The 26,451-nt window shown below is 42.2% G+C and overlaps 1 protein-coding gene across 1 annotated transcript in view; it reads left to right on the top strand.

The window, feature by feature from the left end:
* The window catches only part of SPON1 (spondin 1), a 317,066-nt gene that overhangs the window by 231,754 nt on the left and 58,861 nt on the right, over positions 1–26,451 (top strand). Inside the window, exon 7 of the mRNA XM_074955096.1 lies at positions 18,969–19,033. Within this exon, the coding sequence (XP_074811197.1) occupies positions 18,969–19,033 (65 nt within the window). The remainder of the gene's footprint in view (positions 1–18,968; positions 19,034–26,451) is intronic.

Genomic DNA, 26,451 nt, shown 5'->3' with positions numbered 1-26,451 from the left:
ACTTCACTCTTCCCTCCGGACGACCATCACCAGTACCATGACCTAGTTTGGCGCGTGGCGGAGGCTCTTGACCTTACAGTGGAAGAAGTCTAGGAGACACAAATCCAACTCTTGGTCATCCTGCAGCTGCCTAGGCCCTCCTGCACGGCCCACCCTATCCATGCAGCCATCCTAAAACTGGCACAGTCGATCTGGCACAAACCCTCTTCCTGTGCCCCCATTCCAAAGCATGTGGAGCCACCAGTATTTTGTCCCATCTCAGGATATGGGCTTCCTCTTTACCCACCCCACTCCCTTGCAGTGCACACAATGAATGAACACACTTGACAGCAACACCTGAAGGCCACACTGCCAGACAGGGCAGCAAAGAAGTTGGACCTTTTGGGGTGAAAGGTTTATTCCTCTGCAGGACTTCAATTCCATATTGCCAACTACCAGGCCCTCTTGGCAAAATATGACTTCCTAATATATTCCTATCTTGCAAACTTTCAGACCTTTCTCTTGGCGGACAAACAATAGGATTCACAGGAGCTGCTGGATGAAGTCAAGCTGATTACCAAGGTGACCCTCCAGGCACTGGTCAATGCCACCAATATCGCATCCTGTTCCCTAGCGAACAGTATGGCACTTTGCCGTAGCTCCTGGCTCCAATCCTCCAGATTGCCTAAGGAGGTCCAGACCACCCTCAAGGTCCTACCCTTTGACAATCAGAAACTCTTTGGCGATAAGATGGATGAATCCCTCCACTTCCTCAAGGACTCCCATGCCACACTTCGGTCGCTCGGTGTCTATGCCCTGGCCCTGACCCACAGGCAGCAGAGATTGTCTTTTTGTCCCCGTCCTCATGTCTCCTACCAACCCTACTTTCAACAGCTGGAAGAGCCATCTCGCTGCCATCCACGCACTCAGCAGGTCCGTTATCCCGCCACTGCCTCTTCCGCTCCCTCGACTCTCCCACAATGTCAATCCAAACAGCAATCTTGACTCTCTGATCAAGACCTGCGAACCACCTCCCACACCACTCCTAATGGTCTTCAGGGGCCGTCTGGCCCTATTTTCCCACACTTGGGGTGAGATCATCACTGATCGCTGGGTACTGGGTATCATTCACCAGGAATACTCGATAGAGTTCCTCTCGTTCCCCCCTCATTGCCCACCCCAGGGTGCCCGAGGAGACCCTCCCATTGTGATCTACAAGAGGAAGTGGATGCTCTCATCCGAAAGGGTGCTATAGAGTGTGTTTCCCCCCCCCCCGCCCCATTATCAGGGCCAAGGGTTCTATTCCCCCTATGTCCTTCTTCAGGGGATGCACTCAGCAGGCCCTTTTATGGAAATAATGAGTGGGAGCTCCACAATCCCACGCTTCATTCCATTTTCCACCAGTGACACACCCCACATTGGGACCTCTTTATGATCTCAGAGAACCACAAACTCCCCCTCTCCTGTTCCAGCGGGGCCCTGAAGGTCAGCTCGCAGGGTGATGCCCTCCTCTTGCCTTGGATCTCCAAAGTCCACTATGCCTTTCCACCCATCCACCTGCTCCCACAAGTCCTGTGCAAGGTATGACAGGATTGAGCAACAATCATCCTGATCACCCCCTTTTGGCCTCACCAATATTGGTTCACTGACCTCCTCCACCCCTCCACTCATCCTCCAGTCCGCCTTCCCACCCACCCAGACCTCTTCACTCTGGTGCAGGGATATCTGTGGCACCCCAACCTGGGCCCACTCCACCTCACAGCTTGGTATTTGGATAGGGCTTGCATGTAGACAGAGTGTGCTTCACCGTGTTATGCAATGTCCTGACACACAGCAGTGGCCATCTACCGGGGCCTGCTATCAGGTGATAGTGCCTCAGCCTCTCATCCATCCAGGTCCATCTGGTAGCGTTCAGTGCCTTCCTCCCCCTTGTGGATAGTTCCTCCATCTTCACTCACCCAACCATTGTTCACTTCCTTAAAGGCATGCTCAACACTTTTCTGCTGGTACAGAAACCTACCCCCTCTTGGGACCTGAACATCATCCTCTCTGTCCTCACTAAACCACCCTTTCAATTCCTTGTGACCTGCTCCCTCACCCACCTCTCCATAAACACGATCATCTTGGTGGCCATCACCTCAGTGCGGCACATTAGTGAGCTGTCAACTGTGATGGCTGAAACCCCCCCTACACTTCTTCCATAAAGACAGTCTCCCTGTGCCTGCACCCCAAGTTTCTCCCCAAGGTGGTCTCCCCGTTTCACTTCAACTAAAGATTCTGTTTTCCAGTCTTCTGCCCCTTTCCCTCAGGGCAAAAAACATTGTATTCTCTCAATGTCTGCCAGGTACTGGTATTTTACCTTCAATGCACCCATGCCTTCTGTGCTTCACCCTGGCTCTTCCTCGCCATTGTGGAATGCTGAAGGGTCCAGGCCCTCTTCTCGCAACACGTCTAAATGGATCTCCCGTTGCATTGCGGAATGCCACACCCTTTCTCACGTTCCCTCCCCGACCCCCAAAGTCACGTCTCACTCAGTGCAGGCCGAGGCTGACACGTCAACCTACCACACGAACATGCCTTGACAGGGCATTTGCAAGGCAGCCACCTAGAACTCTGTCCACACCTTTATCACTCACTACACCATTGCCCCAGCTGCAGGGGCAGATGCGACTGTCAGCCAAGCCATCCTGCAACCTGTGACTTCACACGAGTTCAAGCGCCCACCTCCACGCTGAGCGCTGCTCACCACTCTCCCATGTCTGGAATCCATATAGGGACCATCACTCAAAGAAGAAGAGGAAGTTACTCACTGTAAAAATGCAAAGTGCTATTAACTAGTTCAGAAGACTTCAGGCAGCTCCACATTTAATTGCATATTTACTAGCCTTTTGCAAAATGATGTCCTACAGCAGGACATCACTCAGCAGTTCCACTTTGTGCAAATATTTTCCTTGTTTTCACTCAATAAATTGTCGCAACCTGGCGGGGGAAGGGTGTCAAGCTGCAAGTTTCATATGATTTTACATCATAGCCATGTAAAATCATGAATTTCACATGGTATCAATGCATAAATCACCTCGAGTTTGCTAAAAGGATAAAGTAGCTTAATGATTCTTTCAGTGAACTGTGTCTAAGTTTATTAGTTAATGAAACTAGGGAGGTTTTGCAGCTCTAATTACTCAGTACTCTGAAGCTGTCCCACCAAGTGTAGGGCAAATTATCTGTAGCTTTGCATAGTAAACTGGAAAACAACTCTAAGCTTTATTTTGAAAAACATTATCACATTTTTAATAAACTGGTTTAGAGTGTGGCATCAGGACTCCCCCTAGTGCAGAATGTATCAGCCTGCTACTTCCTCACAGCTAAAGAATGGTGGAGACACGTGTTTAAAGTGCTGGATGTCCTGGTTTCAATCCCCAGGACGTCTGTGTATATGCAGCAATGGCTAGTCACACAGACATGATTTTTATATAGAAGATAACATTGAATGTATGGTAAAATATTTGGAGTGGGGTTTTTTTGTTTGTTTTAACACAGTTCTTGTGTAGAAACAGATTTCACCCTCTTGCTGGGGGAAAAAAGATGCAAAATATATTTGTAACCAAAGGAGAGAATACTGCATGCAGTCTTCCTGGTTTAAAAACCTACATACAAACCTTCAGTGCTGCCCTCGAGCTCCAGAATCATCAGACAATATCAAAATAATAGGATTGTCTTCTAGAAGCATATAGGAGCACAAAAGAGACAAGCAAATCAATAGCAGCCACACTGACACCCTTTGCATGGTGAGTCACAGACAAAACTGTTAGTTTGCCCCTGCCGGCTCTGGCATCATGGAATGTTTGGAGGGCCCATACTAACCTTCACTGCTTCATGGCATGGCAATGCATTTTATTGTACCATGATTATGGAGCTAAAATTTCAACAAAATGTGCACCTAATTTGAGAATATAACTGTAAACCATGGAGCTATATATGCAATTGTACATGCCAATGCAAACTAATCACTAGGAATTAGCAAGATGTTCACTGTCGCTGTACCCATTCTGAGCATGTCTTTCGCCCTAGATTTAGGCACACAAAATTTTCAAATGTATCATTAGTAGTCAGTTCTACAGAATTGTACAGTTAAAAAGAAAGCATTTCTCTTACTTTCATCCTGACGTCACTGAAAAAATTTACAATATTTTCCTACCCTAACAATGGAATATTGTGGTGATTTGATATCAGTACAATAAGGTAAATGCTTCCTTTGAAAATGTAACGACTGTATGAGTCTCTAATTTTAGAGCTGTTCTGGTCATAAAGTGATTATATGAATGCAACACTCAGCAGCTTCACCTCACAAGGAGTTTTTAGGGAACTTTAATGACACTAAGAGCAAGAAAGACTTTTTAAATTAAAGTTTGCCTGAAAATACTATTGGGTGATGAACAAGATGGTAGGGTTTTTTCCCATCTCTGTATTCTGTGGATAAAATAATGTCCTCTGGTACTCCATAGAGGACAGAATTTGATACTATATATCTGTATCTGCTACTCAAACAGCTTGAAATGTCATGTTTTTTATTTTCTTGAAAGTAATCATGAGATGAAAAATGTTTGTATCACAGGTAAGACTACTATTGGACCCCTATTACTGCCATCAACTTTCCCCCGCTCCTACTGACTGCAGCCAGTATCAAGTTGGCACATCTTAATGGGTTTGCTTTGATTGAGTGCACCAAGATAAGGTATTGTTTTGTTCCTGGCTTCCTCTCCTTGCAGAACTGAAAGTTTTCTTCCCTTTAAGGATGCACCACCACGGTGACTTTACCTCAGAAGACTCCAGTGGTCTAATTAAACCATTGATTATTAAGAATGGAGAGAGGAAAACTGGATTAAAACAAAACAGTGAGCATACCAGATCTAGTCTGAAACCCTGGAAAGCCCATGTAGATTTTCAAAGGAGTGTAAAGCCCTAACTTCCCTCAAAACTGCCCCAGGCCTCTTTGAAAATCCCACCTAGGGCCAATATATTTACGGTGAATAAAAACAATACTAAGGAGTCCTTTCTCCCCTCTGTCTCTTTTGGCCTCTAAGCCAGCCAGATACCTCCTTTTGATCTTAGATTTCCTTTCCTTGACCTCTCTCAGCCCTGTTACACCTTTCAGGTTTCTTCAATGTTCTAGGTTTATTACATACCAGCCCTTATTCCCAAAAGAGTGTTTCCTGGAGTCTGTCCCCAGATTAACTCAGGATTCAGTGCTGTGGCTAAAGGGTTTCAGTTAATTTTTTCCTTATTTTGTCATTGCATCTCACCCCTCCATCTAAGCATACCCCTACCCAAAGCTGTCTACCCATTATGGTGACCTTGATAGCCCTGCCTTGCCACATTAATTATCTTTGTTAAGGGTGTACTACCAGCTCTTTCTGCTATTAAAGATGCAGAGTTTTTATAATTGTTTAATTCGTTCTTAACATTAATTCTACTGAATGGCAAGTATGAATCATGGATTTAACTGAACTGCCACAGGGCCTAGCACAAGGTATCTGCCTTCCAAGCAATGGGAGATATGGATGCCAACCATACCAACAGCAGTATTAGAAATGACCTTATCCAACCAACCACAACAGGCCAGCCTATGTAGGGGAAAGATTGGAGTGCCAAGAAATAAAATAACAATTTCCATCTCTGTGGCTACTAGAGAACTGGGGTTTGCCCTCAGAGCTGTGAGCTGCCATCATGTGCATAAGTCAATGCCCTCAAGGAACTTTTCATGAAGGAACGGATAATGAAGCAAACTTTTCTAGATTAGTCACTTAGGCACTTAACATAGGCTGGATCATGCTTCCCTCCAGGCAAGGATCTCTGCGGCACTAATCCTCCCATTCTTGGACCTAGTAGAGGCCTTTCAATGTATCTGTGGTGGGGAATGAAGGAAACTGGATAGGCCAAGACCAAAAATCATCCACTCCCTAGTGAGATCCTGAAGAATCCTCAGAAAAAGTAATAAAGCCCTGTACCATATTACACTGTCTGCTGCGCCTCCTCGACATGCATCCTAGGAGCTGGTGCTGTCAGAACGAGTCCCCGGTGGGGCAGTTGCAGTGTGATATGTCCATGTGGCTGGCCCTAGCTTGCTGGGATCCACAGAAGGTTTAGGGCAAAGGTGATAAACCCAGGCCCTGTAATGGGGGCAGAGAGAGGATCCTCAGGAAGCTTCCTCCCCAAAATCCCCCCTCCCATAAGGTTTAATGTGGGTTGGGATGCTCTCGCCCACAAAATTCTAAGAGCCAACTAAGCACTGACCTAGCACAGAAAGCTAGGACCATGATGCTACATAGCCCTGGAGAAATATCACTATTGTGTGCCTGAAAACACAACCAACTTGCCTTGAAATTCATTGCAATAACTGAACGTTATGGGGGAGCTGGAGGAGGTTGGGTTTTTTTAATTCCCATTCTTCTGATTGAATAAAGCGTATTTCATAAATGGACCCCTGTTTAGTTCTTCAATCTTTAACCAAAATTATTCTGTTGTGGATTTTTTTTTTTTGCACCGTTTTTACAGTTCAGGGGAATGAAAGAGTTGTGATTGCCTTTGTGCAGCAGCTGACGCACATTTGGAATATTTATGTTGTGCACGCTGACTGAAAACAACACTATTAAGCTGATTTGTCACAAAAGCTTTTAAGGCTAGGAAAAACCCTCCTGCTCACTGAACTTACAAGTGCAAGGCATCCTTAATTAAAGTCACTTGCTCTTAATGGAAAAATATGTCCTCTCCTACATCCAAGCTGCTGTGGTTGGCACACACACTAATGCCTAATAGAAACACCAGAAACAGCAGTAGCAAACATACATGCCGAACTTAAAGGGCCTTCTGCACATGGTCACCCTATCCTAGAATAGCCATGTCCTCAGTCCCAGTTCATGGAAATAATGTCCCAGAACAATCTAGCCTCCCCCTGTGGCTTTTCCTTAAGATGACTGCTGATCCTTCAATCTAGTTTTAACTAACTGGTTCATAGCATAGCCAGGGACGTCTTTGATGATGTAATCTACAACTGTTCTGCATCTGACTGAAGCAGTCAGGTAAAGCGGGCATAGCTAGCTGGATGTGAACCTAATAGGTGATTGGGAGTGGATGAGGTCAGTTTTTTCATCTAATCGCATGAGGACAGTTTTGCCAGTATTTCTAATCTCTGAGGAACAGCTCACTGCGCTGCCGTTTCCACTGATAGTTCATTCATGTGTTACAAATACGCCTATTGCACTGCCACCCTGCCCCAGAGCAATCTGGGCCAAATAATTCAAGGGTGGTGCACACATTGGTAAACTTGTATAAAGGGATTAAATTTACAGGTGGAGGTAGAAAACGGGGAAGTGTGGCAGATAGAACTACTAGCAGGAGGGTGCAAATTACACCCACTTACATCAGTTTATTGACATGTAATTTACATTATCCTTTATAATGGTGCCCATTGTAATACCCAGCCTTTATTTTAGCCACATGGAACTTTAAGACACCACCTGTGTTCTGTATTCTTAAAGAGATGGGAAAGAAAAGCCAGCCTACCCCCAGCAAGACAGTCTACAAAGTATGAAGCAAGATACGCAACAGAATAGCAACCTGCAATCAGCAAAACATGAAGGAGAGCTCTCAGGAGATAAATACTTTCCTATTATGCTGATTGGTTCACTAACTGAAAATGAGAACAGAAATATTTACAATGTACCTAGGAATCATTAACACAAGATACGGGGGGAGAAGGGTAGTTAGTGTGTAAGAACGAAATATCACTATCAGAAGATGCAGGGTCCCCATATATTGTATAACAGCTTACAGAAAATAAAATAGGGCACAAGATTTTCACTGTCACCATTAGCAACAATTCTGTTATTAATTTCAGCCCACATTGTTTTCCCAAAACATCCGCTTCATGGAAAGAAAACCTCAAGGGATAGTCATGGAGAAAGATATACCTGGAAGTGAATGTATAATTTGGGGATATGTAACAGCAGTAATTACGAAAATGCTTTTCCTTTGATGTCATCCTAGATAATATACAACACAAAACCATGATCACTCCAGAAATTATCCAAAACTGATTTTTTTATGGATTTTTAAAATGTACTGTGAACAGAGATCCATTCAACCAGTGCTTTAGCAGTTTTATAGCACTATTTCCATTTCTAAACAATGGCCTGGGATTGGGATCCAGGTATATCTGAGCTTCGGTTCTGCCCCTGGCTCACTGCACAGCCTGGGGCTAGTCACTTGGATCAACATTTTTCTAACTTAGATGCCTGACATCATGCTGATGGGTTTAAAAAGTTTTGACCTTAATCGATCTATCTTTAAAACGTGGATCATACCTACTTCATTTGAAGGTGTGTGTGTGTGTGCGCACACATGTTCTCTCTCTCTCTAAATATATAATAAATGCTAAGCATTATGGACCCAATTCAGGAAAGCTTCTTTATTCAGCATAGAATTTAAACAGTTGTATACCTTTAAGCACCTGTCTAAGTGCTGTCCTGAATAGAGACAGACAAAAGCACATGCTTACTACCTACTTTCTTGCATCAAGGCCTATTAGCATGCTAAACATTCAGAGCTGGGTTCGATTCTGATCCCTTTCTTCAGGGTTTTCAGTTCCACCCCCATATATATGTATATATCCATCCATCATGCCATTCTGCTTCTGCAATTCCATGGAATTCCAAAGTCCACAAAACAAATACCTCCGTGTTTTGAGTTGAAAAAGTAGTTCATATAGTTTCTAAGATCAGTCTGATTTTTTTTTTCTGGAAGAAAAGAAATGCAAAACGTATACATTAAAAATTGAGTTGTGCAGGGAGTAATTCAATCTCTTTGTATATATTACAGTTGTAAATATTGAATTCAGTTCAAGTATATATGACACCTCATTCATGGTGTAGTTTTATTACATGCCAGTTTTTAAAATGTCAGGGTATAAGAGCAGCTCCATCCTGAAAAATCACTGTCATATAAATTGAGATAAGAGCAAAGTAAAATTCAGTCCTGATGTAAATCCACCAATTTAAATGGATTCACAACGGCTTACAATAGCTCTGAATTTGTCCTAGTGGATTTTAAAATAATATGTATGAAGAGAAACGATCTCAGCAATGATGTATAGTAAACCATTAGCAATGGTCTCCTATTTTTGTCATTTTTAAAGAAAAATCTTTTGTGACATGAAAGAACTTAACCCTAGGGTATAAATGCTCTCCTCTGTATAATGTATAAAAGCCGCTTCCTGTAACTTAGAGTCCAAGCTCTTATGAAGAAAAATGTCTGCATACAAAAATAAACTGCATCCTAGAATTGAGGCTTGAAGTGATTGGAGCAGCACCTTTAGCAACACCCACAGGGAAACATATGCGCTACGCACTATAAGAGGTAATATGTTACTGTCGTGCAGGGCTAACATAATATTTATGTTAATGGCTGTGATGATCTTCTGATGTGCCTAATGTGACCCAGAAATTCTCAGAAACCTCAGCAGACTCAGGCAAAGCTGACTACTTACGCAATTAATGAAACCTGCCTTCTCTCCAAAATACAGAGTGCATTACTAGATCTCACATGCACAGTTGTTATAAGGTAATGTGTATGTCAAGATAAACTTGTAAGCAAAAACAAAGATTGGGAAGTTTGGAGGAATAAAAAGTAATTAGTAGCTACAACCCACTGCCGTATACAGTCTCAAAAATCTGAATTAACAACTTCCTTCTATTCAGAAATCTGGGCAAATTTCAGGAGAGTCGTGTATGTGGATGTTCTCATTTTGTTCAAAAAATGACATCTAACCGAACTGGGGAAAACATGTTTTTATTTCCAGCACACTACACATAGATTTTCTCAACCAAAGCGCCTTGTTCAACTTCCATTAAGATCAATAGAAACCCTTGTGGAACAATCAGTAGTTAGTTAATTTTGCATTAGTTCATGGTTCAGAGAAAGGTCTGTTTTTTCTAGATACTTACTAAAATCATACCACTTTATCCTCCTGCCTCTTTGCACATGCACATTTTCTTTTCTAATCTATGAAACATGAATGCTTCCTGGCACAGCTTCTGTCACAGTTGCATACTCTGTACATGCATTGTGAGCATCTAAACTTGTATTCAAAGTAATGTCATCAAACAAAAAATGTTCATTAACTCAAGAAAATTGTTCATGGACAGCTGACATAGGCTTTTCACAGATCAGGATAGTGATTTGTGTTTGTGTGTGGGGACAGGTGATTTTGTGTATCCTTATAGTGAAACCTTTGTGTCCTGGTCTCTTCTTAGATTAGGGTACCATCATCTATCTGCCTTACCGTCTATCGCCCATCCAGATATTGATAACATCCTTGTCACCATAATATCTGAATCTTCTACAAGTGCAACAACACAGTGTTGATTTCTTTGCTTCCTTCCCTCTCACCACCACCACCTTCCTCAGAGGCCTGTGGGGAGAAAGAATGGTCTTGAGGTGAAGGCACTGCCCTGGGATGTAGACATTTGGGTTCAGTTCTTCTCTTTGGCACAAGTAGAGCTATGCATCTAGGTGACTTTTTGGTTTGCTGGCAATTCTGAATGAATGAATAAATACATCAATAAGAATTGGGTCAACCCAAAAGCAGTTCTTTTAAAAAAAAATCTTTGGCAAATGTTTTTTGTGGGGCGTGGGTTATTTTGATTTTTCAGCACTTTAATTTTTTTTTAAATTAAATTGAAGGAAATGTCAAATTGAAGAGTTGTTATGAAAAATCTACAAGTTAATGCTATGTTAGTTTTTTGTTTTGTTTTGTTTTGTTTTTAAAAAAAACACCACTTGTGGGGATGACCAAAACCATCCGATGAAACCAACACACATTCATGAAATAATATTTACAAACTCATGGATGACAGGAGAGGTCCTGGAAGACTGGAGAAGGGCTAATGTAATGCCCATCTTTAAAAAGTGGGGGGAAGGAGGAGCTGGGAAACTTTAGATCAGTTAGCCTGACTTTAATACCTGGGAAGCTACTAGAGTAATGTATAAAACATTCAGTTTCCGAATGCCTGGAGGATGAAGGAGTAATCACTAGCAGCCAGCATGGATTTGTCAAGAAGAAATTACACCAACCCAGCTTAATTTCCTTCTTTGACAGGGTAACAGATTTGGTGGATAGGGGGAATGCCGTGGACATAATATACCTGGACTTCAGCAAGGCTTTTGACACACTCCCACATGACATTCTGATAAGTAAGCTGGAGAAATGTGGGCTCGACAGAACTACCATTAAGTGGATACAGAATTGTAAGAGAACCACAAACAATGAGTAACTATTAATGGAAAGAAGTCAGATTGGAGGGAGGTCTCAAGTGGGGTTCCCCAGGAATCTGTTCTGGGTCCAGTGTTGTTTAACATCTTTATTTGTGACCTGGATGTAGGTATAGAGAGCATGCTGGTCAAGTCTGTAGATGACACAAAGCTGGGGATTGCCAGTACTTTTAGAGGATAGAGCTAAATTCAGAGGGATCTTCATAAATTGGAGAACTAGGCTATAGACAACAACATGAAATTCAGCAAAGACCAATGTAAGATGCTGCACTTAGGGAAGAAAAACCAAATACAAAAGTACAGAATCGGGGGGGAAGCTAGCTTAGCAGCAGCACTGCTGAGAAGGATCTGGGAGTTGTGGTGGATCACAACCTTAACATGAGTCAGCAATGCAGTGCTGTTGGGGGAAAAAAGCAAATGCAATTTTAGGTTGCATTAACAGAGACATAGCATGTAAGTCACAGGAGATGATAGTACTGCTGTACCTGGCACTGGTTGGGCCTTAGCTGGAGTACTGTGTTTGATTTTTGTCACCAATGTATAGAAAGGTTGTAGAGAAACTGGAAAGGATCCAGAGGCAAGCGACAAAGATGATTAAAGGGATGGAATGCAAGCCACATGAGCAAAGGCTGCAGGAACTGTGTATGTTTCGTTTGGAAAAGAGGAGATTAAGGGGGCGAAATGACAGCAGTCTTCAGATACTTGTAAGGCTGCCACAAAAAGATGGAGAAAATTTGTTCTCTCTTTGCCACAGAGGACAGGACAAGAAACAATGGGTTCAAACTACAGGATAGGAGATTTAGATGGAATCTCAGGAAAAACTTCCTAACTGTAAGAACAGTAGCCCAGCTGAACAGACTGCCTAGGGAGGTTGCGGAAGCTTCTTTACTGGAGGTTTTCAAAAGGAGGCTGGCTAGCCATTTGTCTTGGATGGTTTGACACAACAAATCCTGCATCTTGGCAGGGGTTAGACTAGATGACATTTGTGGTCCCTACTAACGCTATGGTTCTATGAAACATGTTGGTGTTGCTGAATCTGCATTTTTCACCAAAAAAGTTTCAGCTGAAAAATTTCACCCAGCTTTACCGCTTATGTGACCTTTGGTAACTCACTCAGTTTCTCTGTGCCCCATTGTAAAATGGGGTGATATTGCTTATCTACCTCATAGGAGTGTTGCAAGAATAAGTTCATTAATGTTTGAGAGGTGCTCAGATACTATGGCAATAGGTACTATAGCAATAGATAGAAGTCCTGTATTGTAAACCAATAAAACAAATCCCAACCAACTGCTGTCTGAAACCAGTAAAATGAAACCTTGGCTCAAAACATATTTATTCAATCTGACTGGATTATTTGGCTCTCTGCTAAAGTGTTTTGTCATTTGTTTAGTTGAACTAAATCCAATAGTATTATTTATCATCAAGTACTAAGAATTCTACATAGTACAATAAAATGTTATAGTGTATATTACATATTATAAAAGCAGTATTAAAACTTTGCTTCATAAAAGCAGTACTTTTCAATACTGAACCAGATACAGATCATGGCAAGTATTAAAAAGCAGCAGGAGCATATGAGAAAGTTTGTAGAGTTTGCCAGATCCTACTAATCTCGCCTTTGATTCAGTAGGATACTAATGGAAGACTTAAAAATTTTGCTACAAGCTTCCATTACATTTTTAACTGACATTACTCTTTAAACAAGTTGCTTTAAATCCCATTGGTTGTGCAATACTTTAAATCAAACTATATTCTGAATGCTACTCTAGGGAGGTATGCCCCAATTCTTCATGATCCAGGAAATTTTCTGAATCCTTTTGTAATGCACATGATTAACTGATTTAGTTCAATGGTTGATTCATAGTGCAGGATTAATGTATGGTGTTCTGCTTCACCTCGGGTACCCTGGTACACTCCCAGCGGCCAGGCCCATCTCTCTCAACAGGTAGAGGAGACTCTATCTGCTCCTGGCCCACTGCCCTCTTATAAGGGCCAACTGAACCCTGATTGGGGTGTGGCCACAGGTGAGCCTACTTCCCCAATCAGCCTGGGAACTGCTTGCTCCCAGCCACAGCCCTCTCCTGGGCTGTTTTAAGCCCTTTAAGGCTGGAGCGGGTGACCACCCCACTACAGTATCCTTCATCATTTGTGAATTGCAAGAACAAACAGATGTAATACAAGTTATTAATTCTTAAAAAATAAATATATATATATAATGGATTCTATATCGGAGTGGAAGCATAATGTTATAAAATTCTGCTTTAAAGCTTTCTTTTAGGAGGCTATTTTGATGGGGAAAAGTTGTTGCATGTAAAAATCCAGAATAACTGAAGTCAGTATAAAGACTCCCATTGACTGCAGAGGGCTTTGGATCAGTCCCTAAGAGTATGATGAAGAGATAATTTCGGCAGATCAAGAAACTGAACTCCTGTTTAGACAAAGAACATGCACAGCATCACCAGTGCAAATTTCCTTTCCCCATTACTGTGTCTCTAGGGTGAAAGGATATTTCAGTTTCCTGCCCCAGTACTTCCTCCTACTGAGACTAACAACTGTGCTAATTAGCAGTTATTTATGTAAAAACTGTAGCTGATTGTAGAGAACTGACAAACAGAAAAAATGGCTTTATCTGGCAGATGCATTGTTCACTATGAATTCTGAAAACATCACTATGACTTTAGTCAGCATACTGTAGTATAATTTGTAAATGTGCTACAGTATAAAGTATTATAAATGATTATATCTAAACCACTCTTGTCAACTTAAATTAACTGCATAGATTTTGTGATGCAGTAATAGTTTATGTTCATTTAATTGCTAAGTTGTAAAATGTGGTCATCCTCTGTGAGCCCCCTAGTTATGAATATAAATGACATAAGCCCTGATTCCAGAAGGCATCTCTATTCAGAACAGTCCTGAAGCATGTGAATAGGGATGGACTTAAGTGCATGCTTATGGCTTTCCTGAATCTGAGCCATAGGACCTGATCCAAAGCCCACTGATCTGATCCAAAGTGAGGTTCTCCAGTACTTTATTTTGGCCCTGATTCAACAAGGTACTTAAACACAAAACTTAAATTTAAGCACATGAGTAGTTCCATTGACTTCAGTGCTTAAGATGAGGCAGATACTTAAGTACCTTGCTGAACTGAGGTCTAAAGAACCCAAGAAAATTCAATTACAAAATGTGTGATTCATATAAGGGGAAGAAAGTCACTTAAAAGCAAGTACACACAGAGGAAAAGTTAATAAGGTATCTGTAACAACTGACAGAGAGATGCAGATTCACATTCTTGTATCTCCCACATGCTCAGAAGGGTGAGATAAGGTTTTCTTCCTCTTCTTTTATGGGCTTAGCCTGAAGGATTTTCAGAAGCTCCATAAAAAATGTTTGGTGCCAATTTCTTTTCTTTCACTTGCGGATGGTGTTGCATTTTGTGTGTCTGCAATTTTGCAGAATATCTGGGTTTCTGTAAGTGTAAAAATCTAGCAGTTTCAATAGTTAGTCATTACCTCCTATTCAAACTTCTGCATTATTGCTAGACAACAAGCATCATAGATGATCAAACTTACTGGTTTTCTCCACATCTTGACATGAATTTGGGGTCTTGCATGACTGTAAAAATCAAAGCAAAACTTTGAGGGTAGAAAGGGCAGGAAGAAAAGTGGGCAAATGATGCAAAATGAACCCAAGGGAAATGTTTGCCGGAACATATTGAAATCAAATATAGACAGTATTTTCAACTCTACGAAAGTCTTTGCACTTGGATAATACAGAGCCACATACTAGACACTGGAGTGGAAAAATTCTGCTTTGGACTGACAACTCTTTGTATTATTCATTTGTGGGTTTAATCTCAGACATTTTATATTCTCATAAGAGAATTTGAAACGTATCCCTCAAATTTCCACCCTACACAGAAGGAGAAGTAGACAGGCAAAGATGTATACTACACCATGGACATGTGTACACACAACCCACTGGTGCGCGTGTGTTGGAGTTGCCCTCTGTGCCCAATCCAGAGAGGATGTGAGTCTGTTACAGCCCCTAACAAGAGAGCCTAGATCTTCAGCTCATATTTTAGAGACTGGTGCTCTAGAAGGCCATGGTTCAATCCCTGGTGTGTTAACCAAGATGGCTGAATCACATGGACTAAGGAAGTTCCTCCCTTTTTTAAAGATTGTCACTCTGATTATATTTGTATACTGGAGATGTTACATTTAAGGTTGTGTATGATTTCAGATTACAGAAAGAGAAAATGTAACAACATTCTACAAAAGTCTTCTTTTTTTTTTTTTCAATCTTATCCTCTGGTAAAAACTAGCTCCTGGCTAGCTCTTTGTGTATAGAATCTCTGTCAAAGGGAGGTTTAAAAACAACAACAAAAATCACCAGAAAAATTTAATTAAAAAATTAGTCACTTAAAAATTGTGCAACCTCTGAAAAATCAGTAGTATCTCTGATGTGCACTACTTTAACCCTGATATGATTTGCAGTCATTATTTAAAAATTAAATCTAGCAAATAATTGTTACACAGTCTCAATCTGAACCAGTAGGGATGCCTTTAGTCTATATTATAGTCTAGTTCCATTTAATTGGAGGTGGGTTAATTTGTATCTGGATTTCAAACCCTTCAAAGTGTTGGATTCTGGAGTCTTCGGCTCTGGATATTGATTCATTGTAAAGAGGGGTCTTGGCTATGAAATTCAAATCCCAGATTGGATTCCAGCCTACCCCAGAAGTAAAGCAGTGTTTGAATCCAAGCCTTCTGGGCAGGTCTCTCTCTCTCTCTCTCTGTGAATAATGAACTACTATTGATATTACATTTTGAAGCATTATTCATTCTTAGTGTGCTGTACTATGTACATTTACAATGCAAGTGCCACAAGCGCTCGCTTATATAAGTGACTTGAAGTAGCTATGATTTCTGTTGAGTAAACAGTGCATCGTTTTGAAAGTGCAAATATGTATATTTAACTAATAACAATCAGACTCCCTTTGGTATGTGTAGTATGTGTCTAAATCAGTGGTTCCCACTGGAAGCGGCGTGGGCTGAGGGATGTACTGGCCACCGCTTCCAGCAGCTCCCATTGGCCTGGAGCAGCGAACCACGGCCACTGGGAGCCGCGATCGGCCGAACCTGCGGACGCGGCAGGTAAACAAACCAGCCCAGCCCGCCAGGGGCTTTCCCTGAGCAAGCGGCGGAACAAGTTTGGGAACCACTGGTCTAAATCATTTTAAATGCAAATGTGTTCTAAAGGAATATAAATTAAAACACACATATTTAAAAAGTGCTAGGATGTTGAACCAAACGGCCAAAAGCAAAGGAAATTTAGAATTAAGAGAGATTCCATCCTCAGTGCTCAATATACACACGTACACAGAGAGAGGCAGTGAGTCTCTGCCAGATATTTAACTCTCTTGGTTTGATCAGTTTTTGCTCTTCGTTTCTTATCCTTAAATACTTTCAGGGGAATACTGTCTACCCTATTTCTGAAGGCACTTGGGACCCAGGATGCAGTGGAAGCAGTGTGGTTATTCTGGGTGCATTTGGGATCAGGCTGTATGCCCTGCATGAAGCAGAGCACAGCTCAGTTCTACCCCAATATGACAGTAGTTTTGGAAGGTGGAGTGGGGAATGAGCAAGGTTAGGGCTGGTGGATCAGACTGCTGCAGCCATGTGGTCTTCTGCAGATCTCAGCACGGTGTTCTGTGCATGATTGTTCCCCTTTCCAGCACAATATTCCTTATACTAATCCCACTAATAATCTGACAGTCATTATCTTTTGATATTTATTTAAACACATAACGCTAGATCTTCAGCTGGTGTACATGAGTATTGCTCCATTGAGTGTAATGCAGCTATGCCAACAGACACCAGCTCAGAGTCTGGCCGATGTCTGTCCAAAAGCAGCAAATTATCCTTCCATAAAGTAAATGGATTAGTCCAAGCTGCTCTCTCAGGATGAGGAAGAGGTCATGTTGAGGATGAGCACCTGGGGCTGAACAGCTTCCATGTTCCAGATAAGCCGCATCAGTGCTGTAATTGCTTTGCTTTACTAAAAAGAGGGAGACTGAGAGTAATGACAGCGGTAGAAATGACCAGTGAAAATTGATTTCCCTAAACTGGGGCATATATGGATTAGAGATAGCCTGGGGTATCAGTGCCATTGCTTTCAAGCAGGAAATGGCAAGATTATCACTAAAATGAAAGGACCACTCTGTTGGAACTGCCAATTACCAGTAATGTATGGGCGGGTTTTTTAGTTTAATTGGGAAGAATTTTAAAAGGCTGCAGAAATCATGAGCATGAGTTGTGAACTTCATATTTTCTTGAACAATTTACTGGCAGGAATCCTGGGGGAGATGGGAAAGGCTCTAAGAAACATTTGATAGATGTTCTCTGTGCACCAGAGCCTCATTAAAACAGTCTCCTGTTTTTGTTCTGGGTTTATTACACTACATATAAATTTAAAAACTGCTGATGCAGGAATTCTTATAGGCTTTAGAAAAAAAATATTTGTACGGTGCTTAATCACAGTCTGGGTTTCCACAGGTGTGTTATATACTTCACCACTTTTTTATGAGTTTGTGTGGGTGAGGGAGAAGTGGGGTAAAATCGCTATCAGTAGTTGTATTTAAATATTTACAGGCGATCACGGTGCATCCATTGATTGTTTACATAATACTGAATCGTTCCAGATAAGGAAGTTTTATTAATGCTGTTTCTGCCATTAATAATAACCATCTTTGTGGTGTTTCTGATTGACTAGGGCAAATTTCCAATGCAAGGCTCTGTGTCTCATTTCTGCCCTCCTCAGTGAGTGCCACTTTGAAAACATTCCCCACAACTCAGGAGTTGCTATTCCTATTCTCCTTCCCCAAGTGCTGTTGTGTCCAGTGCTAAACCCTACAAATAGCACCGTTCCTGTTATTGTTCCTCAGCAAGGGTCAGGTGTGCCTGTACTCACATAGGACTGCACAAAACTGTAACAGAATCCACCAGAGATGTGCAGTTTGGGCAGTATTCTGGCTGTCTCCTCTTTTCCCCTCAAGGTGGCAGGGGTGGCTGTATTTTGGAATGGCGAGGAGATCTGTGGGAACTACCGAGCACTGTTGTGTGGATTTTGGTCTCTGTGCTCTTCCTAAGTTGCCCACACTTTTAGCAGAACAGCTCTCGTCTATGCCATGCTGCTACTGGTCTTGTCCATGCCATTTGGAAATCCATTGCCCTCCACAGTTTGTTCTAACTATGGAGGGAAGCGTAACTATAACCCAGAGCAGCAGTAACTCATGATGCATTTTGCATCATAAACTCCACCACTCTTAAAGGGAAATGTGATGAACTGAACTATTCTGCTTTCTGCTCCCCACCCTCTTAGTTGAATTCAGCTCCTGCAGAAGAGGGAGAGGCAGCAATGCCTGATGGTAAGGGAAGGTTTTCTTCTCTGGGTTCATGTAAGCTCCTCTCTGCACCACATTGAGCAGGGCAACACATCCCCCAAGCAGCAGGGAAAGTGAGGTATCTCGGTCTTCATCAGAATTCCGAGGTGCATTTAGAATCCATGTGCCTCCTCGATTTGCTATAAATTATTGCAGAATGTTACTCCCATAATAAAGTTGTCCCAATCACTGTTTTATATTTTGTTATCTTCTTTTACAGAGCGATGAGGTTTTAACTGTCATCAAGGCGAAAGCACAGTGGCCTGCCTGGCAACCACTAAACGTGTAAGTTGGTAGAGAATGGAGCCTCCCAGTAGACTCCTGTTCAATATCATCTAACAGACTGCTCTAAACTTATTGCCTTACACAATGGTTTGCTCTCGCAAAGAAACAATATAAAAGTACTGTTGATAGATGAGTTTGTCTTATGCTTTGGTATTCTGCCAATGAGTGCCTTTTTATTATTATTATTTGCAGTATAGCGCTTACTAACTAAATCAGGGAAAGAGAAAAAGCAGATAGTTTCACTGAGTTTTTGCCTATATTAAACAATGGAGTTCATTCAGTGTTTGCATGAATATATTAGATACTTGTGTCAGGCTGTCTGGAGTGGCTCACAAACGTGGATGCCACCCTCAGGGCAGACTGTTACAAACCAGGGCTCTCAGGTGCAGAAGTCGGCCAGTTCCATCACCGTGGTCTCTGTGGCAGGGGAGTGACTGGATACCTGGTCAAAACTTAAGAGCAAAGCTCTCAGTTCCTGACCTGGGGCTTTCCTTTTAGAGGATATTCCCCTCTCCTTGCCTAACTGTTCAAGGTCTTTTGTGTCAAGATCATCATATGACCGTGGTTCACCCATTGGGGCTAATCTTTAACCTTTAAAACTCTTAATATCACATTTAAACTTTTAACAGTGTTGGGTTATGATTAAGGCTATGCTTTAGTCATGGGTATTTTTGTACAGGTCATGGGCAGTAAACAAAAATTCACGGCCTGTGTCCTGTCTGTGACTTGTTCTATATAACCCTGACTGAATCTTGGGTGCTCTGTTGCGGGGGGGAAGGGGGGCGGCAGTGGCACACGGCCTAGGACCCCCACAGCTGCTATGGGGAGGCAATTGGTGGCCTGCGGCCCAGGAGCCCCGCTGCTGCTGGAAGGTGTGGGGGGGTTGGCAGGGCTGGCAGGCTCCCTGCCTGGCTCCACGCAGCTCCCTGGAAGCGGTGACATGTCCCTTGTCTCCTAGGCGGAAGCATAGGTGCCAACTTCTGCTGGTGCCAGTGGGTGCTCGACCCTCCTCTGTCCCAGCCCCGCCCCGACTCCACCCTCGCCTCGCCCACTCCTGCCTCTGCCCCGCCCCCATTCCAACCCTTTCCCCAAAGCCCCGCCCCAGCCCCACCTCTTCCCCCCCTCCTCCCCTGAGTGTGCCCCCCTTCCGTTCCTCTTCCCTCCCTCCTGGAGCTTGTTACGCTCCGAAACAGGTGCGCTGGCTGCTGCAGAAGTCTCTTGACTTCCATGACAGACTCATAGCCTTACTTATGAACTATCCAATTGACCTGTGGCATGTGAATCTTGCTAAGACTATGCCAATGTCAGGCGGTCTGGAGTGGCTCACCAACATGGGTGCCAGCTTCACGGCACAAACCCCAAATTGGTTGTGTTTTTTATAATTAGATTTCATCAACCAAGTATCCAGTGTGAACTCTTCAACCACTATAACAGTCTTAACATGGAGTCATGGGAAGTTTCCTCGGGCACTCCAGTCTATTTTGTCACCCAGGCAAGACTGCTTTTGTGAGAGATGGTCCCTTACACCAAAAATCAAAACAATATTCAAGTTACTCCCAGTCCCAAAGGACTTACTCAAGTCCATTATACCTTAGATCTCTCACTAAAGACACTTGTACCCAATCTAATAATAAACTAACTACAGATTTATTAACTAAGAATAGAAACAAGAGAGTGATTTACAAGGTTCAAGCAGGTAAACATACACACACAAGTTACAGTCTTGGGTTTCAAAAGCTAATAGGCACTGCTGTAATATTCAAGCTCTATATGTCCTTTAGGGCTACCTCGACCTAAATACTTGGGGAATCTCTGGCTTATGCTTAGACATATTGCCCTGTCCAAATTACAAGCAGCATAGTGATACAGTTCCTTCTTAACAAGTATTTTATTCCCTTCCCCCAGAGTTCAAACTGTGATGGGATGTGTCCACCTGCATATCTCTCTTCTTGGGTGTGGTGGAATCAATCAACAAAGTCCTTTGTCCACTGATATTCCAGAGTGGTTTCTCTGGTGTGTATAGGCCTTATGTTGGGAAGAAGATGACACCTCTTGTGGTAAACTAGCATTTCACACTTGGTAATGCTTCTCTCCTGACTGTGGGAGTTTTACAATCTTAATAAACATTTTCATAGTTACAGAGCAAACACTTCAATATTACCTTAAACATGGGATACAGATATTGTATGTAAGATTAATACATGCAGCACCCTACAAGCATTTCATTACGTCTAAACAGTAAATACATTCTTATAATTCTACTATCTATTTTAACAATATTAACACACAGGCAGGCCAGTCTTTCCCAGCTGTGCATTTTTCAGTGTTCAGTGAGGCCCAGGGACCTTGGCAGGAGCTGGCATCTGGTGTGCAAGCATCACAACATGTTCTCCTATGTTGTCTTAGTGTTTGGTCTGGCATGTCTAGTTTGTCAACTGTGTCCAAAGAATGGATGACACAAAAACGTGAGGTTTTGTGTCTCAGAAAAGAGATCTAAAAACAAAGATTAAAGACACTGGCCCACATCCTCAGCTACAGTACACTGCCACTCTGACATTGACTACAGTAGGGCTAATCTGATTTACACCAGCTGAGCATCTGGCCCACCATCCTCACAGGATTCTTGCTCTTGGGTCCTGTGCTCTCAGCTCAAGACAGGGTAGAATTTCATTCGCTCCAGGCTTCTGAACCTCAAATCTTCTGTAACTTCCCCCACACGTGATCTGTGCTTGGGCCAATGCGATTGCTAGTCCATATCTTTTACTAATGATGTGGCTTGAAGTATAAAATCAGTACTGGTAAAATTATCAAGTGACAAAAATTGATGGAGTGGAAAATGGTGATGGGGGGAGGTCACTTACAGAGACTGACCCAGATCACTTGGTAAAATAAGCTTTGCTGGAGGGAATGTATATTCCTGTTTTTGTGTCTTTTTGTAACTTAAGGTTTTGCCTAGAGGGATTCTCTATGTTTTGAATCCGATTACCTTGTAAGGTATTTACCATCCTGATTTTACAGAGGTGATTCTTTTACCTTTTCTTTCATTAAAATTCTTCTTTTGATAACCTGATTGATTTTTCATTGTTCTTAAGTTCCAAGGGTTTGGGTCTGTGTTCACCTGTACCAATTGGTGAGGATTATTATCAAGCCTTCCCCAGGAAAGGGGGTGTAGGGCTTGGGGGGATATTTTGGGGGAAGACGTCTCCAAGTGGTCTCTTTCCCTGTTCTTTGTTTAAAATGCTTGGTGGTGGCAGCATACTGTTCAAGGACAAGGCAAAGGTTATACCTTGGGGAAGTTTTTAACCTCAGCTGGTAAGAATAAGCTTAGGGGGTCTTTCATGCGGGTCCCCACATCTGTACCCTAGAGTTCAGAGTGGGGACGGAACCTTGACAAATGCTTAGTCAATTATTATGCATAAGATAGCTAACTAGTCATGGCAAGCGTGCATTGCTAATTTTCTACTGACTAATGGGCATGGATAATTTTCTCTTGAGTAATCCTGAATGATATGTCTTTTCCTGATATGGCATAAAGCTGATTTGTCAAGGCATCATGTCACCTAATAGAAAGCCATGTCACAATATATCATAATACATCCAGCAAAAGATCCTAGTGTAAGGTATAAAACACTAACATTATGAAATACGTAGCACTAATAAACATAACTCTAGAGCCTTGGAAATAAAGTTACAAATTTAAGTAAGGGATATCAGTCTTCTCATGCTTCAAAGTGCAAGATTATCCCTTGATGGGATCAGGATGCAACTTCCTATTCTAGTTTTAATACAAACTTAAATCAGTACAGGGGGGAAAAGCTGGTATTTCAGGCTCCAATACGTTTAACTGCTCACAAATATTGATATTCTAAGGGCAATCACTGTAATTAAGTGTTGACTGCTGTAAATATATTAACAGATTTTTGTATTCAGAGTGCTACACTAGATGGACTATTTATCTGGTCAACTTTAATTAAAAAATCACAACAGTGTGAGGGGATCCTATGACTCCCAGGGCTGGAAAAACGGGAGCGGTCTGATTGGCTAACAAATTGACATGGGGGAAAAAAGACAGTCTCAGAAGTTGCTAGCTGTATTATTGTGAAATAATCAATCCATTACAGCAGAACTTGGGGGTGCAGAATTCCATCCCCCAAATAAACATTTTTTTCTGCTCTATCTGTGGATCCAAATCCAAAAGTGCTTGCTCAGGCAAACTCCCATTTCTTCAATGAGAGCTTTGCCTGAGCAAGGACTTCAGGATTTGTCCCACAGTTAATCTAACATATCACTAGACAAAAACAAGACCAGATCAGCCAGCATTTTCTAATTCTGTAACCTGATGTAGTACATTACAGTTGGAGAAATCAGCCTGTTTTGGCGAGTCATGGAGGAGAGCAAACCCCTAGGCCTGGAAAAAATGTGAACTCCACAACTTGGCACGAGCAGAGTTTTCTTGTTCGATGTGGCTATGAAATCCAAGCCAGGTAGCAATGTTGTCAGCTCATTTGTTGTTGTTACAGCTGTGCACTTTTCCATGGTCATTAAATCCTCCACCCTTTTTGAGCCTTCACCAGGAAAGTAGGTTATCGTACAGGCACAATATCTTTTACATAAAATCAACGTACATAAAATCAATTTACATAAAATGGCAACAATCATGCAATAGGAGATAGTAGTTTCTTCAGTTAGGTCTCTGATGCTTTTCCAAAATATCTGGACTTATGGGCAAAGCTACCATGTATGAAAAAGGGATACCCTTTCACCGCAGAGTTCCTAGCTCTCTGAAAAGCCTTGGGCATTGAAAGCATGCAGCTGGACAGGCATAGCTCATTAACTTTCCCTCTTGAAAGATGTTACCAGAATGTTTCCAGTACAGGTGGATCAGTTTGCTCATCATTAGCTGGAGCCAACAGGAGATGTTTGAATCCTTACTTCAGTGCCTAGGGATTTTGTTTGATTATTGCAAGCGAGGGAGCTTGCACCACTGTGTATCACCTTGAATCTCAATTAAAGATTTTAGGCTGCATCAGAGGGAAAAGCATAGATGGGACATGGGAGAGAAGCAATTTGCCAAACTGCTATGCATCTAGATACTCTAATGCTGGGTATTTTATAACCTATAAATCATGGAGCAGATAAACAGTATCTTTCCAAATATCGTCACATGTGCAGCCAGTCTGCTTACGATAAACTAAAGGGAACTGGTCAACTTAATTATTATTATCTATATTATCATAATACCTAGGAGTTCTAGTTGTGGACCAGGACCCAGCTGTGCTTGGCACCATACAAACAGAACAAAAAAGACAGTCCTTGTCCCAAACAGCTTACAAGGTAAGTGTAAGAAAAGAGACAGATGGACATAGACAGATGGAAGAATACAAAAGTACAATGAGACAATATTGGTCAGCATGTGGTTTTAGCACACCAGCAGCATAACCATTATCAAGTTTGTAGATACTGAATGAGCAAACATCTTTTCCTGCATTTGTAACAATGCTTTAGAGTACAAAAACAGAAAGAAAATCTGATTTAGCCTTTCAGTTGTCTGTTTACTCCGCATTTGTCTTCAGCACGTACAATAAAATTAGTTGTCTATTTCACTTTCCAGATCTCGACACAGCAATGTTGAGAATGTGCAGATATTTCAAAAGAATAGCTTCTCTTTTAATATTTAGAAAATGGTGATGGAAATATTTTAAAATCTTTTGATGATAAGCTGAGGTCTATATGCAAATCCGCCCTCCATGTTGTTTCTGGTGACTCTGTCGTGAGGCATCTGAGTCAGTGCGTTCCACCCACTGTTCTTCCCTTTGTATGCCACTCAGGAAAACATGAAAGTTAAAAGCAGAGTACAATAAATTAATATCCCCGCTCCCTGCTCTACTCACCACTGTTAATTTAACAGAGAATAGCTCTCCTAGATGAAGAATCCATGCTGGGGAGCTATTTCCACTATCCTGGAAATGTATAGTGCACCTATACTCATTCCGTAAGGGACCCACTCTAACACAGCAGCAGCAAGCCTCCAAAAATGGACAATCTGGTGACACTGAGGGACATATTCCAGAACTGGATGATGTCCAGCTAAGGCAACTCACAGTGCCCCTCCATAACCTCCACTTCATCTCACTCTGACACTGCTGTCCCCTGGGCTGTTTACAAGGAAAGCCTTTGCTACTACTATCTGGAGCACCTGCAACAGGTGAGCTTCGTCCTCCACAGCCTGGTCCGTGGACCTCTGGTGTTGTGACTTAGCCCAGAGAACTCCAGTCTGCCGCCCTAAGGAGCCTCACTTAGTTTGAGAGCTGGGAATGCCAGGGACGGGGGTGCAGGCTTGTCATTCTCTTCCATTTGTTACTCTCTTTTTCTGACTGACATGAAAGCCCTCTGTGTTTTATTTAATGTCTCTGTCCCGTGAGTCTCACCTATTGAGACTCTGTTACAGCTAACCCTATATCACGGCCATGGTCATATTTGTTTAATGATGATTTTGACTTATTACCTTTTCTTGGGATCAAAAACTTCATCATCTCCTTCCTCTTGCCTATCCTGTTTGCTCCTACTGTTCTCTGTGTAGCTTGAGTGAATAGCCAGATCTTGCTATTGTCTGGACACTTGGCTACCTATGGCATGTTACAATCTCTTGATTGTGTGGCCAGTTTCTTTTCTGAAGTAACACCAATGTATTCCCCTTCAGCAGCATTGTGGTTAATCTTCCTTTGCCCTTTTCGAGGGGTTCTTCAAAGGCTCCCGGAAATTTCTAGTTCAAACAGGTCATTCTCAACACGGGAATAAGCAGGGTTACGCTAAAGCACTTTTGTGTGCACATGGGAATACACTCAATATTTTACCCCTTTACTTCCTCTCAGATGCCACATATCCAGGATAGCCTCCTTCTGAACGAGGAGAGACGGATACTACTCCTTCTGCCTACCACTAGAAAATTAGGCTTTTCCTCTCAGGCTGAGCATGATCTCTGGAACAGCCGGCCTTGTCACTCAGCTCTGTGTCACCATCCAGAGTAGGATACTATCCAGTAGAGAGAGAGAGAGAGAGTAAAAGAGTTGGCCCAGGACCTCATGAGAGATGTTAACAAAGGGCCTGATCCAAAGTCTATTGAAGTCAATGGGCTTTGCATCAGGCCCATATTAACTGGAGAAAGAGAGGCAGATGCTCTTCTGCATCTTTTCCTTTTTGTCTTTGTGGTATTTCTTTTTATCCCCACTTTCTCCCACCCCCAACTCTACTCTACCACAGTTTGAACCAAAAATAACTTTTACAGCTACTTTGCTATACTCAGTGAAGCTTAAATTCAGCATCAAAAAGTCCAGATAATGAGGTGATTTTCCCTAGCTTTTGCAAATTTTCTTTTTTGTCATCTTGCCTTGCTTCTGCCTGTGCTCACAATACCTGTC

The sequence above is a fragment of the Natator depressus genome, chromosome 6, assembly GCF_965152275.1.
Source record: "Natator depressus isolate rNatDep1 chromosome 6, rNatDep2.hap1, whole genome shotgun sequence".
In the NCBI taxonomy this organism is placed as follows: domain Eukaryota; kingdom Metazoa; phylum Chordata; order Testudines; family Cheloniidae; genus Natator; species Natator depressus.
The sequence above is the reverse complement of the archived record's forward strand: the minus strand, read 5'-3'. Positions and strand labels throughout refer to the sequence as shown.